We start from the raw sequence: 19,494 nt of genomic DNA on the forward strand, positions 1-19,494 counted from the left end.
TTTCTAAGTTTCCATAGCCAAGTCTCTCCAGCAGGGGCCCTGGCTATCGTCTGTAGTCCTGGGGAGAATCTCAATTGCATGCTTCTCGCGTCCTCTCTCCTCGCCTCCTTCTCAAAACCCAACGGAGGAGTATGCAATTGAGATTCTCCCCTAGTGGGAAAGACAGGCTCAGGGAGGGTTCCACAGTTCTACAGCCCAGTGGGTGTGGCTACACCCCAGCAGCCAACCTCAGCCCCCTGACATTACACCACAACCATGAGGTCAGAGGGAAGCTCTTTCTTCCTCTTCACAAAGAAGTGATTTTTCACTCTCCCCGTGAGAACAGCAGCGGATAATGAACCTTTGGGCTGGGGATATCACGTTCGCTTTCACACGTGTCAACTCCATTCTGAACCGTAACAAAAGGCTGCAGGAAAACATTGGTGGGGAGGGACCGGGAGTCGGGGTACGCTAAAGCTCATTTCTCCTTCTCAAACGTGAGTGATGGTGGGAGATTATGTGGCTACTACAGATCTGAGAACTGTAATACATGTGGGGCAATACAAACAGATGAGGCCACTGTTACCATTTAAACTGCACTTCATTCACGGCTATCAACGTTCATTAATCACAAAACACTGATTTACAGGGGGATAAAGTCATGTATGGAATGATGTGTTTGGCGGTTCTGTGTGTGTGTGTGTGTGTGTGTTTTAAGACCTCTGTCTCCACACAGCCTGCAGACTCATTTCCACACCAGATTAGATGAGAGTGTCTGTCTGGGCCAGAGTGTGGTTTCAAATTAAAATCATGCAGTGCCACACAATCATCTGAAGAGCATCTGTAGCAGCCATGAGCACTGAGCACAATACGAGGCCCACAAACACTGAATATCACACCCTGCTGCTCACTGTGGCATCACACATCAAGCTGTACACACAGCCTGGATTCTGATAAAAACAAGCAAGCATCTGCTATATCCAGTCATATCCAATCACACATTCACATCCATTAAAAGACGCAGAGGAAAGAGTACGGGTATACAAGTTGAGAAAACTCCTATTTGAGACATCCATACGATGCATAGTATCAGTCCGGTGGGGTCACGCCGAGCAGGAGGAAATGACATCAGAGGTGAACTCTAGCCGTTACAGTATGGGGGAGTCAGCTGGGTCGGGGTTGGAGGGTTGAGGGGTGGGGGAAGGAGGGGAGTGGAAGGCTGTGAAGTCTGTGACGCCATATCCCTCTCCTCATATCTGATATCAGCCCAGGAGTGGGAGTCAGCATATGTGACAGAAGTCTGGACACCAGGGAAGGGAGCGAGGGAGAGGAGGGTGAGGGGGTAGAGAGGAAGAGACAGAAAAAGGAGAGCGGGGAGAGAGATGTGGAGAGACAGGGATACAGAGAAATAATGATCAAGAAAAAGGGTAAGAGAGAAAGAAAGTTAGGAAAAGAGAGAGAGCAGGGGTGGTTATAACCTTCTCACATTTACTCCAGATTTCTAGGGCTAAGGGAAGGCACCTGTGTGTGTTTGTTTGTTTGTGTGTGTGTGTGTGTGTGTGTGTGTGTGTGTGTGTGTGTGTGTGTGTGTGTGTGTGTGTGTGTGTGTGTGTGTGTGTGTGTGTGTGTGTGTGTGTGTGTGTGTGTGTGTGTGTGTGTGTGTGTGTGTGTGTGTGTGTGTGTGTGTGTGTGTGTCTGTGTGTGCGTGCGTGCAGCCTAGCGGTTAAGAGCGTTGTACCAATAACCGAAAGGTTGTTGGTTTGAATCCCTGAGATGACTAGGTGAAACATCTGTCGATATGCCCTTGAGTAAGGCACTTAACCCTAATTGCTCCTGTAAGTTGCTCTGGATAAGAGCATCTGCTCAAATGTAAAAAGTGTGTGTGTGTGTGTGGTTACTATGTGGCATAGACACTATGCTGTGGATTTTGATTTAAAATGATTGCTCTGTGCTTTTCAGTGGTTATATGCCCCCAAATAAACTTGTACTGCCACGCAGCATAAATCCAACAGTGTATTAATGGCCTGCCTCCATTTAGGCATGGGTACAGATGGAGTACGATTTCCACCCGGTGTATCTGCCACAGTTTTGGTTATCAGTGCTGATCTCCCAATGAAAACACAGCTGCTCAACGCCTCATTGGTTGCCACAGGTTCTGGCTTAATCCTTATTGGTGAGTTTCTGACTGATCACACCTCCCGCTTCCATTGTCTTAGCTTCAATTTGCATAATTCCTATCCCTTACACTAGCCTAGAGGATTTGTAATTCCAAATACTCAGGATTCAAATAACAGGAACAAAGTTACCAAATGGAGGAGACCATTAGACCAGCACAGGCAAGCACTGCAAGCCACACTGCCAGCTGAAACTGAACACAAAAATGATTAACAAAATTATTTAGATCTATTATATATAAAGCCTTGAGTTTACCTAAAGGTTTTATCAGAATTATCAGTTATTTCCATGTTTTCCCAAAACAATTGGGACAAAATCCAGTTGCACATGGTCAATCTTTAACCAATAGCAAAGGAGAATTGTAACCAGCAATATTAGGTCGGCCTACCATATTTCCTATCATGTCGCTGAGTTGCTGGGCAAAATTTAGAATGAGCCTGCCTCCATCATACTTTGGTAGTTTGGTTGGTGGTTGTTAAACGTGTGTGATGTGTTAGCCGGTGCACTTCTTTGGCCCCCTGTGTATCGCGTGTCTAACCTCACTAACAGAACTTCTGCGTTGCCCAAAGTAGCAATCACAGGACTTCAGCACCTAACAGACCAGAGGCTTTTTTTCAATCAATTCTCTTCCCCCCCCCCCCCCCCCCGTCTTTAATCATTCGATATGCTCCAATAGGCGAAACAGAGGAGTAGTGACAGATTTGGAAGCCCTCACGAAACACCCGTGGTTGGATCAAAGGTCCATCCAAGCACTGAAATGCCAGCTTCCTAAATAAACGGCACTTTTCTCTTAGACTGAGAGATAACTAACCATTATATCTAGAAAGCACCACATGACTGTGTTATTTACTCATTCTACAAAATATGGTTAGGGCCTCCTTTACATAATTTATCAACTTAACAAATAACTAACTTAGCACGAGGATCAAAATTAAATCATTAATTGTATTTCGAACAATTCAAATGTAATTATTTTTGTATTTTCCACTTTTGATCGATTTTGTCTGAAGTTCATTGTACATTTTATTTGATTTATATCCACCACAAGATTCTTGTGAAAATGTATGTTACCAACAAAAGTTACTTTTTTTTTGAAGAAAATACTGATGTTTATAAAATTACACATCTATCTTTCTTAGTTAATATTCTGTAATTCAAATACATTTTTATATCTAAAAAAGAGTTGACTATATATATATATTTTTTACTTAAAAGTTGTCTTTATCTTTTTCTAAATCCGTTATTTTATAATAACATTTTGTACTTCAATTTTGGAGGAATGTAATTGTTGAAATATAGCTAGCACAGTCCAATACTTCTTTGTTTCTTTTTTTTGTTGCCTTGATTTAGTTTATGCTCTTAAACATAGGCTACAAACAAATGCCCTAGCGAGTGCAAACCCCAATATTGCAGTAGCATATTTTATGTGACAATTTACTACTGTTTCGTCACCATCTGAGGACCAACATATGAAAACCAACATATGAAAACAATACATTCTGGTAAATATTACTAGTAGTGCCTGTATATGAGCACTGCCTGGGTTGTTCCATGTCTGGCTCTAAAACATCTCTGCCCAGAAGTGCACTTAAATGGCCTGGGCTTTGGTCATTAAGATCATAAAGTCCTGCTCATAAAGATGTTTTATTTGTTTCCTGAGTGTGCTCGCCGCTTAGGTTTCCATCGGAAGTCTTTATAGCAGAGCAGTAATATTTCTTTCTCCAGACGGACCTGCCCATTGAGTTATTATGGAATACTATAACTAAAATATTACTGAAGTTTATAACTGAAATATAAAAAGTATGTTCTCCTCTAATAAGCTGCTATAATATACAATCCCTTGAGAATCTTGATTCTTAAAATATATAGCAATAAATATACAGTGCATTGCTTGAAGGTCTGATAGATTGATTCCATAAAATATATGTTAGGTTTTAATGAATACAACTAAAATATTATCACTTTATTAGATTACTATTGGTCGTATTCAAATGATATATTGATGGAAATTAAATTGCTATCTATTTCTAACAACTAAAGGATTACTTTTAAAATGTAAAAGACATGTTAATTTATCAATTGAAAACTAAGGCATTTACGTTTATATATTTTAATGCAGACTAGGCTGACTTACATTGAAGAAATACTACTTATTTTTTATTTTTTATCAAACATAATTGTAATTGTCTCACATCTATCCGGTACATCTGGTCCCTCTTGTCTGTCCCATAGTACAGTGATACTAGCGGGAATGATACTGAGTGGTTTCAAGCTCTGACTGCAGCATCATAACCAGGAACACAGGTATTTCAGATGGGTTTCAGGGGAAGTCCTGCAGCTTTTATTCCAGGTTCCTGCTTTGAAGTGGGTTATCTGTGACCTGGCATCTTGTTTAATAGACAATGGAGGGTTGTTTGGCCATTAGTGTCTCTTTGTAGTGACTTGTCTAGGTGTGATATACACCCTGTCGCTGGAGATCCAGCACAGCCAATCTCTGCTACATCTAATACATGATAAAGGAACAAAGATGTTGGAGAGAATGCCTTGTGACGCAATGTACCCACAAACACCACAATCCAGGCTCATTCAAATGACCAGTAAAATGCTAAATTACTTAAATTATAATAAATGTAATATAAAAACGTAATGCTACTCATTCTCTATCTCAGTTTAATTTAATATGAGAAAGGGGTAATAAAACCTATCAAAAGCTTAGCACATAATCTGCATACTGCGGACTACTAACTGCGTTCGGTTGTCTGATTCATGGGGAACGTAGTATTCTGCTTCAGTGAAGACATCTTATTGGTGGGAAGATGTTGAGCTGTGATTGGCTGGAGGATGACATTCTGTATCGACACCGCGCGCCAGAGGACGGGGACCTGTTACTCCAGATGTCCTCTCATCGTCCCCTCCAATGTTTGCAGCCCCATGCACGCGATCCGTCGTTCCGCCTGGCTGCACCCTCTCATCGCATTACTTCTGCTATTCTAACTCCTCCATCAATTATGCACTAGAATAACTGAGGGACCTGGCGGAGCCAAGACATAAAGGGAGATCATCAGTCCGGGCCCTGCGAGCATCTGCCTGCGTGTTCCCACTGTGTTGCCGCGAAGAGTGATACGGGTGCCAGGCCACCAGCTCAGCTAGGGCACCGGTAACCACGGCACATATACAGCTAGGCTAAGCTAGGCTAGGGCACAAACACAACATATCTATGACACAAACACAGCCAAGCCGTGACTATGTTGCTTCTACCATTGTTTTCACTCTAAAGTAACGTTGTAAATGTTTTTGGAGAAATGCATTAAAATCGCAATTAAAAAATGTTGGTTAATCATATCTAAAGCTCTTCGTTGTCTCCTAAGTATCTTTATGTTGAATTGAACAAGGGGCGGAGCCTGTTCAGTAAGGGTCCCAGGATTCTCAACCGGCTTTATTTCTTGAAAACAAAATGGAGTCGAATTTGGAGGGAAATGGCGGTCTCTGCTTCCCTCCCTGTCACAAGACACAGCTGGGAGTCAGGCAAAGAGGAGAGAGAGACACCTATGAAGACAGAACAAATCCTAGCCGTCTGAGATTTCAATCAACAGTGGTAAACTTGTGGTGATGATAAACTCATATGATTTCATCAAAGTCGCTTAACATAAAAAAAACAAGGAGTGGGTGAGGAAGCATGTATGTATGATGGAGTGAGACAAAATGTCGATCCCTGCATTAAAGTCATGGCGGTTCTGACCTGGATTTCTTCTGGTTGCGTGTGAAGGTTTGCTGTCCAGGCTCTACTGTGAGATCGCAAACAGCTTTTTAATATTTCATGGGTCCCAAAGCACCGAGCATGCTCAAACCCAACATGAGGAAATGCTCTCTGTCTCCATGGGCCAGTAAGCCACACTAAAGGTCCTGCAAAGTCACATCAAGTTCATGAAAATAACACTGTTCTTCCCACACATCTAAATGTCACTTTTTTTATTGACTCAGAAATCACATTATCAATGCCCTTTACCTAATCTGTCCACGGGTGCCTGAAATGCCACAACTATGCCAAAGACCATTCATACACTAAGCTCACCCAACATATAAGACTTGTCTTAACATGCTATGAAAAATAATGAGCTTTCATCAGATAAACTAAAGTTTTCATCAGACAAAAGTAATATTTACTTCACTTCAACCAAACTAATTAGAGAGGAGCACAGTACATTCATCCATAAAACATTTTTAGGCCTATTTTGTCTTCAGAGTGTATCAGTAATTCCATCTGATCTAACCAGCAAATACAATGGGGTGAAAAAATTATACTACACACTTTATCTACCCTGTTTTTCAAAATGTCTGATGCAATCACAGAATAAATTCTGTAGAAGAAAAATGTCTTATTCCCCCCCCCCCCCCCCCCCACAAAAAAAACAAAAAACAACAACAACAGCACAAGACCTTGAAAGTCAGCCACCAATGAAACGGGGAAACTTTGCCTCTTGGAGAGGGATATTTGCTTTGTCTTTCATTTCAAAAGCCACATTGACCCAAATAAAGTTCCAGAAGCATTACACGGATGTTTGGCTGTATCGTCACTGTAATCACATTTGTTTTATATCGTGCATACTTTCCGGCCAATTTGGATTAATTTGTAATAGTATATACTAAGGTCTGTAAAACACAGCTCCCTGTGCCAATGTGCCTGATGAGTGCCACTAGCGTGCCAGGTCTGTGTGCCATAGACCAGAGAGTAGCACTGGTGGAATTCCAGCTAGCAAAACTAAAACAGCCAAATCGTCATTGCCACACCCTTCTGGAGCTATCTCAGACTGAGCACTACTAACAGCAATCATGACTAATTACTAAAGACAGAGGACGGGCCAGTCGTCTCTAAGTAACCAGGCTTTAGGCCAGGGGTGTCAAACATACGGCCCGCAGGCCAGATCCAGCCCACGAGGGGGTCCAATCTGGCCCGCGGGTGGTTTAAAAAATATATGTTATATTTTTTAAAAAATTGGGGGGGGGGACAAACTCAATATACTTTAAAATGACTAAAACCAAATCAAAACTGTGTAGAAATGATAATGGACCTACATTCATACAGTTTCATACAGTTCTTGCCAGCTTGCTAATAATCACCAGAATGAAAGACAGTCAGGGAGCATCAAAAGTTCCAAAAACAATGAATAGAGGACTATTTTTGACGGCGAGGAAATATAACACATTTTCAGTGCGGCCCTCCGGACCTCGTTGAAGACCGAACGCAGCCCTGGGCAAAATGAGTTTGACTCCCCTGCTCTAGGCACTCCAGCTGCAGAGAGCTAGAGCTCTGCTATGGTCGACAGAGGGAAAGGAGATCATTCCAATTCTCTTTCTGCCTTTTTCTCTCTCTCTCCCCATCTTTCCCCTGAATTGCATCGAGCCAATTTGTTCTATCCATTTATTTTATCCATTAAAAGTCTGCAGTGCAAAATGCATCCTTCATTTCCTTTCTCTCAGAGAACGTTCTGTAATAGGAGGCATGCAGTAGATAATCCAACGTTACTGCAGCTCACTGCAGTAGAACATGTTCAGACCCTACACTTTCTTTGTGGAGTCCATTTTCATTACCTTGGCCTTGGCCTACTGTACATAGTCCTCTTTCATTGTGGGCTTGTTCTGCTAAAGTGTACTGTAAAAGGAAGCTCAGATAGCCACTCACCACACCACACTCTACTGCATAGAGGCTGTCAATACAGCAGCCTTCCCAGCACACCGCTATATTGTCTGTCAGGAAACTTAGGGACTTTTTAGGGCAGCAGCTCCAGAGGCTTTACTGCAGTCATTAGGGGCTGAGGCTGATTAATGTGAATGGTCAGGCAGGCCCTGGCTTTCTGGGGGAAGAACAGAGTAAGGTGAAGGGTCCTACAGGAAGTGTTTTGTGTCTCCACACAAAGGGAGACTGACCTCTTAAGCCCCTTAGAGCCTCTCTGCTAATACCCTCACTGGTGCCTACAAAGACACAGTGGACGCCATTTCACCACTCAAATTTAAACAGCACACAAAAATCCCAGCCGAGACTTAAACCTTAAGAAACAGCAGAAAAATGAACCTTGGGAGCGCTGAAGTGAGACTTGGAGATTAGGGGCTGGAGGGTTGGCTCTAATCCAGCAACTGGCCCGTGCATATTAAATGGGGGACGCCGACTTGCCGAGCTATATCACCGATCGGAAAATTGACTGAAAACAAGTTTACGGAAGTTGCTGAGAATGTCATCTACACAAAGTTTAACAGAAACAGCATGGCAAACACTTTCTATCCAAAAAGGGATTAATTGTGTGGTGCTCTGAATATTGAGTATTGCTGTAAGGTGACAGAGAAATCCCTACTTACACACAGTTAACACAATAAATGTTCATTAACAAGACACCCACTTAAAACACCCTCCTCTCTTTAGTCCCCGTTAGTCAAGCAGTGGCAGCCTTGTTAGTTTAATGAGAGTGACAGAGCCAAGGCACCTTTCTCTGTGTGCAGAGTCACAGAGCAGTGGGACAGGCTGCTTTCTCCACAGTAGGACTATTTTCCCCTTCAGAGAGAGCCAGGTCAGATCACCTCACTCTCTTACGCCAAGAGTTCCCTGAGAAGATGGCTGCAACATACGGCTCCATCCACAGGCTAAGTAAGGGCGGGGGTGGAAATAAAGGTTTTGACCTCATGCAGGGGACCCATGGCATGGCCACTGTTTCCCCGGGTAACCCTGTGCCCCATCTCCGGAAGCTTCTGTTACCTCTGTGACTGTGTTTCGCTCCCGTTGTGTGCCCCTTCCCCTTTGCCTCCTTACGTATTCGCCCTCACAAGAGCCTGCCACAACTACCTCTCTCTCTCCCACTCCCATCTCCTCCCTCTCTCCCTATATGCCTGTCTCTCTTTAAGAGCATGCATAGTTAAAAGCCAGCTATGGGGCCGCTGAGTACGATCGGAACAATAGTGTCCTTTCACGCGGTCTGGGCTGGGGCTAGGAGAGGCTACGGTCCTGAGATCCAGTCAATATTTGGACCTGGCTGCTTTTTGTTTCCGTTTTGTATCCAAGCGGAACCCAGCAGCAGGGAGCCGGGAAAAGGCTGAGGAGGAAAACAAAGGTAAACACTCTGAGAAATGCAAACGGAGCAACTCACAATGCCACTGGGAAACTATCACAACATCAACTTGTCACAAACTGGAAAATGGTGTATTGTTTCTTAAGTGGAGATAAAAAAACAAGCCAGAATAGAGAAAGCAAACAGCCATGGTCATTTCGCTCAGTGGAGAACTATCTGTGTCTGTAAGGGCAAGGACGTTATGAGGTGGAAAGAGAAGCCACTGAGGCATTTTCAAATGTCTTAGGTGTCCTCACAAGGACTGCAGAATCAAATCATAGTATACCAAAGTAGCGGGCTGCAAGGCAGATGAAAAAGTCCTTCGATTATCTTCGATAAATATGTCACATCTGTTGTAGAATGATTTGAGGGGCATTAACGAAGCTTAAACTGCAGTCCCTGGGGTGACAGTGCTCTTGTAGAATGCTGGAATCCCTCTCCCCAGCTGTCAGGTCGTTAGTCCCACCCAATGCGGCTCTTTGATGAGGAAGGGTATCAGTTTCCATGATTTCGGAGACACAAACAGCATGAAGATTAGGGACGGAACTCAGCCCTGATTCTCCACTGAACCCACCTATCAGCAACAAATAAACACCTTGCCACAGCAATGGTTGCATGTGTCCAATATGGAGCCTGACGGTTTTAATCAAGCAACTATCAAACTAAATACAGGCTGGTGGGGATTTCTCTAATGCTAACTTATTAATGGGCAATAATCCAATTGTTAACTTTATTTACAAATTGTGTTTTTAATTACACATGTATTAACACAGTATTACTGAAGAAAATGCATGACTAGCCCCTCTACGTGTTTACACAACATTCACGCATGTATGTTAACCAACAGCCATCCAAATATACTGCAGCCCTTCTCCTCCAATTCTTACAATACATTTTATTATGTGGCCGAGCAATTTCTATAGCTAATTACTACCAATATAGCACATTCTTATAAGACGGGCATTTAAAGATTATGCTCTCTTAAAATCACAGAATTTATCGATAACAAGTCAAACAACACTCTGACTCATATAGGGTAATTCCATTGTATTTCAATCACCTTTTGATTTGAATGAAACTTTCCATACATATTTGCCAAAGGTAGAAGTGGTCAGAAAGTTACTTTTTGGACCTAAATTCCAAAACATTCAGGAGATATACAGTGGGGAAAAAAAGTATTTAGTCAGCCACCAATTGTGCAAGTTCTCCCACTTAAAAAGATGAGAGAGGCCTGTAATTTTCATCATAGGTACACGTCAACTATGACAGACAAATTGAGGAAAAATAATCCAGAAAATCACATTGTAGGATTTTTTATGAATTTATTTGCAAATTATGGTGGAAAATAAGTATTTGGTCACCTACAAACAAGCAAGATTTCTGGCTCTCACAGACCTGTAACTTCTTCTTTAAGAGGCTCCTCTGTCCTCCACTCATTACCTGTATTAATGGCACCTGTTTGAACTTGTTATCAGTATAAAAGACACCTGTCCACAACCTCAAACAGTCACACTCCAAACTCCACTATGGCCAAGACCAAAGAGCTGTCAAAGGACACCAGAAACAAAATTGTAGACCTGCACCAGGCTGGGAAGACTGAATCTGCAATAGGTAAGCAGCTTGGTTTGAAGAAATCAACTGTGGGAGCAATTATTAGGAAATGGAAGACATACAAGACCACTGATAATCTCCCTCGATCTGGGGCGCCACGCAAGATCTCACCCCGTGGGGTCAAAATGATCACAAGAACGGTGAGCAAAAATCCCAGAACCACACGGGGGGACCTAGTGAATGACCTGCAGAGAGCTGGGACCAAAGTAACAAAGCCTACCATCAGTAACACACTACGCCGCCAGGGACTCAAATCCTGCAGTGCCAGACGTGTCCCCCTGCTTAAGCCAGTACATGTCCAGGCCCGTCTGAAGTTTGCTAGAGTGCATTTGGATGATCCAGAAGAGGATTGGGAGAATGTCATATGGTCAGATGAAACCAAAATGTTTGGTAAAAACTCAACTTGTCGTGTTTGGAGGACAAATAATGCTGAGTTGCATCCAAAGAACACCATACCTACTGTGAAGCATGGGGGTGGAAACATCATGCTTTGGGGCTGTTTTTCTGCAAAGGGACCAGGACGACTGATCCGTGTAAAGGAAAGAATGAATGGGGCCATGTATTGTGAGATTTTGAGTGAAAACCTCCTTCCATCAGCAAGGGCATTGAAGATGAAACGTGGCTGGGTCTTTCAGCATGACAATGATCCCAAACACACCGCCCGGGCAACGAAGGAGTGGCTTCGTAAGAAGCATTTCAAGGTCCTGGAGTGGCTTAGCCAGTCTCCAGATCTCAACCCCATAGAAAATCTTTGGAGGGAGTTGAAAGTCTGTGTTGCCCAGCGACAGCCCCAAAACATCACTGCTCTAGAGGAGATCTGCATGGAGGAATGGGCCAAAATACCAGCAACAGTGTGTGAAAACCTTGTGAAGACTTACAGAAAACGTTTGACCTGTGTCATTGCCAACAAAGGGTATATAACAAAGTATTGAGAAACTTTTGTTATTGACCAAATACTTATTTTCCACCATAATTTGCAAATAAATTCATTAAAAATCCTACAATGTGATTTTCTGGAGAAAAAAATTCTCATTTTGTCTGTCATAGTTGACGTGTACCTATGATGAAAATTACAGGCCTCTCTCATCTTTTTAAGTGGGAGAACTTGCACAATTGGTGGCTGACTAAATACTTTTTTCCCCCACTGTAGGTGCCCAAAGTTGACCCATTTTGCATACCCAACCATACCATGATAATAATAATAATAATACCATGAGACATCCATGTCTTAATCACTGAAAAAAATAAACGGTTGAGTTTGATATCATTTAAACGCTTACAAAAACGGTCGTCAAACTATTCAATAATTTCGTGATTATATATATATATATATATAAACTATTCATTTTTAACCTTTAACGTCAATTATCTGAAAACGTGTGAACTATGATTTTTTTCATTTTCGCATATTTTGTAGTTTAGACCCTATTTTACTTAATCTGTGGTGTTTGTGTTGTGCCCGCCATCAGTGGTCTCAAGGGATAGGTCTATTCTATGAATTCCATTTCTATGAATGAAATGACACCCACCCTGTATTCAAGAGTATGCTGTGTCTCAACTGATGGCAGGCATAACGCATACTATCCATATTAGGTTTTAAACTACAACATATGTGAAAATGTAAATAATCTGATTTTACACGTTTTAAGATAATTGACGTTAAATGTAAAAAAATGGCATTTTTATTATTGATTTATTGTTAATTCAATAAATGATTATATGTTGTTTGACAACCCTGTTTGTAAGCTGTTAAATGATATTAAACTCAACCGTCAATCTTTTCCAGTGATGAAGACATGGATGTCTTATGGTATGGTGGGGTATGCAAAATGTGTCAACTTTGAGAACCTGTATCTCCAAAAAGTCACTTTCTTACCACTTTTACCATGGGCAAGTATGGAAATGTTCATTCAAATCAAAAGGGGTGCGGTCAAAAGTGAATTGAAATCAAATGGAACGACCCTATATCCATTGTGGCTCAGTAGTTTTATGTCTCCTCAACTATCACTTCATTTTATTTTAATTAAGGAGATTATAATGACTTGAGCGCCTCACTGTCACTGATTGAGGCATTTGTACCTCCGAGCATGACTGAATCATTATCATAGTTACACTCCTGCTCCAGTGCTTTTGATTTCCACTAGTTGAGTGTATCAACAAAGTGCGCCAGAATGTTGAGAGGTTTTTCTTGAGAGGTATTGGGAGGGAAATAGGAGCAATGTTTATTAAGCTTGCAACAAACATGACACCATCAACCTACATGTGTTTGAAACAATATAAAATGTCTTCACCATTTACATTTTTCACGAGTCACTTCCCATTTCAATTTCAGAGTCCCTGTAGGGGATTTCATGAATGGCTGAGTATGGACTGCAGGACTGCCGCGTTGGGTGCCGTTTTTCTCCTGTGGTCAGAAAAAAAGCCTCATCTAGAAGTTGTGACTATACCCCAGCAGGCTGAGGCTCTGATGGCTGAGTATAGTTACATTACCCAGCAGGGGCCAGGGGCCCAAGGTCTTACACAGAGCATGGTTACATTATACAGCAGGGCCAGGGGCCCCTGAGTCTTAGCATGGTGCATGGTTACATTATACAGTGGGTCGGGTTTGGATTAGGCCCCTGAATGAGAAAAGGAGAGTCGATTTAGAGTTAGTCGTTTATTTACCAGAGGAGCCTTATTCTCCTCAGACAAAACCCAGGCAGGGTGCCATTGCATGGCCGTCCAGAGCCTCAGAGGAGAGACAGGCTCTGCCCCGGGCTTAACCCTGACTACAGTCCCCTCTGTGCTGCTCTGTGATGGTTAACCCAGGGCCTGCTTGGTTACCGCAGAGTGTGTGACGTCAACATGTGTGTGTCTCTCACAGGAGCATGCACCACGCTGGGCCTGGGCCACTGTTGAAATACCCCTCTGTGTTCCCCTCATTGTCTGCCCCAGCATTTTTTTTAGGCAGGAGCTGTTGGAATGAGCTGATGACACTGTGGGAGTGCATAAAATATGTTATCTGTTCCAGGAATAGAGGTAGAGAGGCAGCGAGCCCTGCCTTTGATGCCACCATATTTGCGTTAATATCACACCCGGTCCCTTTCTTCTCCTAACTAGCTCATTGCACACACTTTGCCTTAGGGGTTACCACAAAAAGACAAACAAGTACAGCAAGCGAATCACCCCAACGGACCAGTTTCTTCTCCCTAAGCAGAAATGTTGAGGTGTCATGCCGAAACTGTAAATGTCAGGAAAAACCTGATAAGGTACAACGGTGATGTGTTATGCATGACACGAAACAAAGTGGTACACTCATACTACAAACTATTTTCTGAGATGCAAGTCATCCAGTGTGAATAACAGTTAGTCACCTGGGGAGTCCACTCAAAGCTGTAGGCTACTTGAGAATAGAAATGCACAATTAGCATCTCTGTCAAATAGCATCACATCTGACCATTCCATTACAGTGGGTAATTCCAGCCATTGCTTTACTTTACCCTTGTAACCACACTAATTGGCAACTTTGAAAAATTACAATAAAATACAAACGGCAGGTGGCAACCTAACTGAATATTTCGTGTATTTTATTGTATCACCACATGCAAAGTCTTTAACGTGTTATCAGCAGGCACAAGTGCTTGCGGTTTTTGATGTGCGTCATATACAAACGCCTTATCCTTTTCCCAAATCAAACTGGCAGATAATATTTAATCTTATTCAAGGTAACATTTTAGTTGTATTTAACCGACACTTGGATACAGTCGTAGCCAATTCTAACAGAAATAAATAGCTACTGCTGCTACAGAATAATTTTCCTACTGCGGAATCAGTAAAAGTGAAAGCGGTAAGAATCCGACTCACACACATAATATTTTAAATGATCAAACTAACACCCGATTTCCCTCATTCGAGAGATTAGCAACATCATTTTCCATCAGTTAAATTATAAGCCTGCCTATAATGAAAGCCTTTCGCCGCAACAGATCTGTGGACGCATTCAGCAGAACCAGGATAATATTAATAATCATTCGGGTGTATTTACAGTATAGGATATAACAAACTTATTGATGATTTTATTGTAGATAAGATGTATGTCACGCAACATACACGTTTGTCTTTGTAAATGATTTCCAATGTGCATCAATAAAATGTATAATTAGGCTATAAACAAGTGACCATTGATAAATTAATCATGGTCAGCATAGTAGGGCAGAATATTCTAAATTCATATTGTAACAAATATCATATGGTCCACGGGCCATCCACATCCAACCAATGTCATCAATGAAGTTGATCACGCATGAAGTTTGTGACCCTGGCCCGTTCCTGACACACCTTGCGGTTACGCACGAGACTCACCTGGGGTTGGTCCGGTTCCAGTAGACGGCATAGCGGTCGGACACCACCTTGGAGGCCGGCTCTTGGCCGTAGACACACGTCCATAACACCAGGGAAACGCACAGGATCATTTCCACCTGCGGCATGGCTCCCGAACTTGGACACCCCAAAGTCCCTCTCGATGCAGCCTCTGGCGCGGTAGAATTCTTCAAATGAACAGAGTGAAATTATATTCACATCTAAAGGCTTTTAAATGATAATTGCCTTATATCTTAGTTGACTGCTCGCTCGGTATAACGAATTGATTGGAGTATTCCACGAGGCAGTTATTGTGCTGAGGCATGAATTAACATTTGGAAAAAGTTATTTTTTCATTCAGTAAAAAAAAAAGCACTGCCAGTTTGTGCAATAAAAAATTATTGGAATTGGTGGGTAAATGTCTTGAATATTAGTTGAGGGTCCGTTTTAAATAAATACTATTTCAGTTAATGCTCTTATCATGTATTCATAGCAACAAGCGCATCCTCTTCAACCGCAGAAGATGTGGGATGTCACAGATATTATAAACATGAATTTATAGCTTTCTAATAGTTTTCTCCTGTAGTCGGTCTACCACAGCCTACCCAAATGAATAATTATTCTCTCGGATCAACTCTTCTTTGCGCACCAATAGTTTCTGCAACTATAGGCCTACGCAGCATTGCATTGTTGATTTTCAAGGTAATAACTGCGTGTCCATGCATAAATCTGGTATGAAATGTTTCTATAACATTTGAATAATAATTAACTCCACAGAACCAGCGTACAGACAGTGCCGTATCTTCCTTGTCGCTCGGATCTGTGTCTGTGTCTTCCGCGCTGTCGCTGTATCGTCACGGCTGAAGAACTAGGAGTAGCTCTTTTCTTTGAACCGGAGTCGTTCAAATGTGCCGTTGCAAAAAACGAGTTCTTAAAATCCTTAGCATGGACGCAAATACGTATATGTGTCGCCTGAAACGAGGCAAATATAAGCAGGAGCGGTGGAAAGTCGTGTAGTTCAGCATGAAGAAATGAACCAAGTCAGGGCAGCGCTCGCTCGGCTACTTCCATGCATGATCGATCCCCCACTGTGCCAGCGCGGGTACAGTTTCAGGCTCACGCACAGTCTCATTGGTTTGAATTTTGAATGATGGGCGTTTCGCTTACAAAAACAACTTCCCTCCTCATGAGGAGGTGTATCGTCTTCAGCGCTTCCTCAAGCGACAGATAATGTATTTCACAAGGTAGACCTACTGGGCATGAGGGCCATATCCTAAACGAGATCATAAAGAGCTGATATCAGCTCGGCAGGTCGGTTACAGGTTTACAATTTTCACCCAGGTCGATTCTGTCTTTACGCACACATAAAGTATTTTGAAATGAACCGTGTTTAGCATTATACAGCATTGTGGCAACTTATGCTGCAACTAACCACTGAGTCGTATTGCCCGTGACTGTATTTTTTATCATCCATTGAGCTCAAATAGTTAATTTACTACAACTTTAGCTCCTGTGTTCAATTCCATTTAGATATGCCAGTGTGTAGAAAAACTGACGTATGTATGTGGCACTCTGCATTACTTCCTAGTTTTTGTTAATGTTTGCATACTATTCAACATTCAAACATTGGGCAAAGGGAATTTGCTTACTGTTCTTCCCTGTCTTGTAGGGTTTGCTGACTTGTAGGCTTGGCTACCGAGACTGGTGCGCCGTATCGGTTTGTGCCCATACCATGCTTTACACAGTAGCCTTCCAATGTTTCTTGGCGCCCTGCAGTGGAGGTAAGGAGAATCGCTTATTGGAAGGCAGAAATGTAAGCTTTAAAATCAAGTAATTTGATTAAAGATCAGGTAATGTGTTATGTTTTCTATATTTTTAATCAATATGATTATTTTAGGAATAACATCATAGGCCTGTAGTAGGGCGAATTGTTAAGGTATTTATTGTGGTTTTATACAACGGGTGGGTCTAATCCTGAATGCTGATTGGTTAAATCCACATTCCACAAGTGTCTATTTAAGCAATAAGGCCCGAGGGGATGTGGTATATGGCAAATATACCACAGCTAAGGGCTGTTCTTATGCACGACGCAACGCGGAGTGCTAGGACACAGCCCTTAGCCGTGGTATATTGGTCATATATCACAAACCCCCAAGGTGCCTTATTGCTATTATAAACTGGTTACCAACGTAATCATAGCAGGAAAAATAAATGTTTTGTCCTACCAATGGTATACGGTCTGATATACCACGGCTTTCAGCCAATCAGCATTCAGGGCTCGAATACCCAGTTTATAATCCACAAATTACCACCGGCTAAATCTATGACCTTAAAATGCCTATTTACTCTGTTCCATCTGACTGTGTAATCCACTGTCTCATCATATAAACAGCCAAGCAATTTATAAACTTGATCTCCACAAAAAAAGCATCTAGACATTGTCTCACATTTCTTTTAGACTAACATTTAGTTTTCAACAGCGGAGATTTGTATAAACCTTGCTGTCTGTCTCTCCGACATTTGCAACATTGTTTCAATAGTCAAATTCGATCTCCAGCTGTCTCATAGTAATGAACGTGTCGGGACGAGACAGACAGGCAGCGTTTCTCAGCCAGTCAAAATCATGAATCAGCTGGCATCATTTTTATGGATATATACAAAGAAATGTCAATTGAAAAAAGGTACAACGAAATGAAGTGCAGCTAGTTTGCAGTCTTTACAGCTTCAGTTTGAAGTGATTGTGTTAGCTGTGTTGTTGGCTAGCTCTCTGAACAACCGTGTCCTGACGAGAGAGCACATTTTCAATGGATGTTTCCAAATAAATGTCACTAGAAAACAGCTTAAGCAAATGCAGCTACTGTTGTTATTCTGGCTGCACTGTTTGAATTTACTGTAAATTAGCCATAGTTGGCTAGCCAGCAAGCAAGGGATAAGAATGTTGCCAGCCAGTATGGCAATGGAACATTTAGAACGAACGACTTGTTCTGTCCACAGATACAGAACAAAAAGACTGAACGACTGGGTCGCGTCTCTGGCAACCGAACCGATAGAACGAACGACCAGCCGGCTTGGGTAGCAACCCTAAATTTTAGTCGGGACAATATCTTGTGGAAGGATGAATTAGTATGAATAAATTCATCAAAATAAAGTTTCTAATGAAAATATGTCAATCATTAACCCGTTGTATAAAAGCGATAATGCCCTCGAAGCCGATGTTATATCCTCCAAACACTGGCTTCTTGGGCATTATCCCTTAAATATAGGCTAACATACCATCCAGCAGACAGCATGGCAGTACTAGACACAGGAGGGTCTGGTGTGTCAAAGATAATCCCTAGTAAAACAGTACCACGGAGGAACCTCACCTTAAAGCCTGGATATTCAACCAGAACATGAATCATTCAAGATCCAGAACATCTCAACATTCCTAACCCTAACATTTGCTCAAAACAGTCGCTAACTCTTGAGTACCTTATAAAGTTGAACCATCCAGTGGTTTGGAATATAACTTTGCTCTTCGCATAGGGACACACACTTTCCAAAGACATTTTTACATTTTAGTCTTTTAGCAGACGCTCTTATCCAGAGCGACTTACAGTTAGTGCATAAATTTTTTATTTTTTTATACTGGCCCCCCATGGGAAATGAACCCACAACCATGGCGTTGCAAGCACCATGCTCTACCAACTTAGCTACACGGGGCCTAAGACATCTGTTGCTCAGTAATACAGTAAACACTATATTTTCGCAGAACAAATAGCCTTTGTACACAAATACACACATATAAAAGGCAACAATATTGATGAAATTTGAGAACCTAGTTTTGTATGTACAAAATAAAATCAGTAGCATAATCACACAGGACAATTAGTGTAATATGGTCCTTTGGTTGTGTTTAACTCAGTCTCACACTGTGTTTGTTTGGGTGGCCAGTCTGACTATGGGTGATGTGTGATGTGTGTTTGCTGGTCACCAACAGTCCCAGTCTCTCACCCAAGCAGACTAATCCATGAGCCTTTAATCACCTCATCATCTCCCCAGCTGAAGCGCCTGTCTACTTCATTCATGCACCATATACATCCATGTCACGAGAGACAATGGAGTCATTATGAATTAGGGTCAGTAGAGCCGCAGCGTGTGTTGGCGCGATACACAGCGCCGCATTCTAATGTGCTCTCTTTCTCATGTCCTTGCGCGGCTGCCATAAAGAAATGTAATCTCTATCTGCCTCCACATATGAGCTACATATCACACACACACATACAGAAGGAGAAGGAGGAAATTGGATCTGCCTTGC

At 42.1% G+C, this 19,494-nt stretch overlaps 1 protein-coding gene across 1 annotated transcript in view; it reads right to left on the reverse strand.

Annotated features, from left to right (window-relative positions):
* LOC311100258 (ephrin-A5-like) overlaps positions 1-15,325 on the reverse strand; it is a gene marked incomplete at both ends in the record, with an annotated part of 38,883 nt that extends 23,558 nt beyond the window's left edge. Inside the window, one exon of the mRNA XM_084141101.1 lies at positions 15,201-15,325. Coding sequence (XP_083997227.1) covers positions 15,201-15,325 — 125 coding nt within the window. The remainder of the gene's footprint in view (positions 1-15,200) is intronic.
* Positions 15,326-19,494: the final 4,169 nt, after the last annotated feature.

This window comes from Coregonus lavaretus (genome assembly GCF_964263955.1).
Source record: "Coregonus lavaretus genome assembly, chromosome: 24".
Taxonomy (NCBI): Eukaryota; Metazoa; Chordata; class Actinopteri; order Salmoniformes; family Salmonidae; genus Coregonus; species Coregonus lavaretus.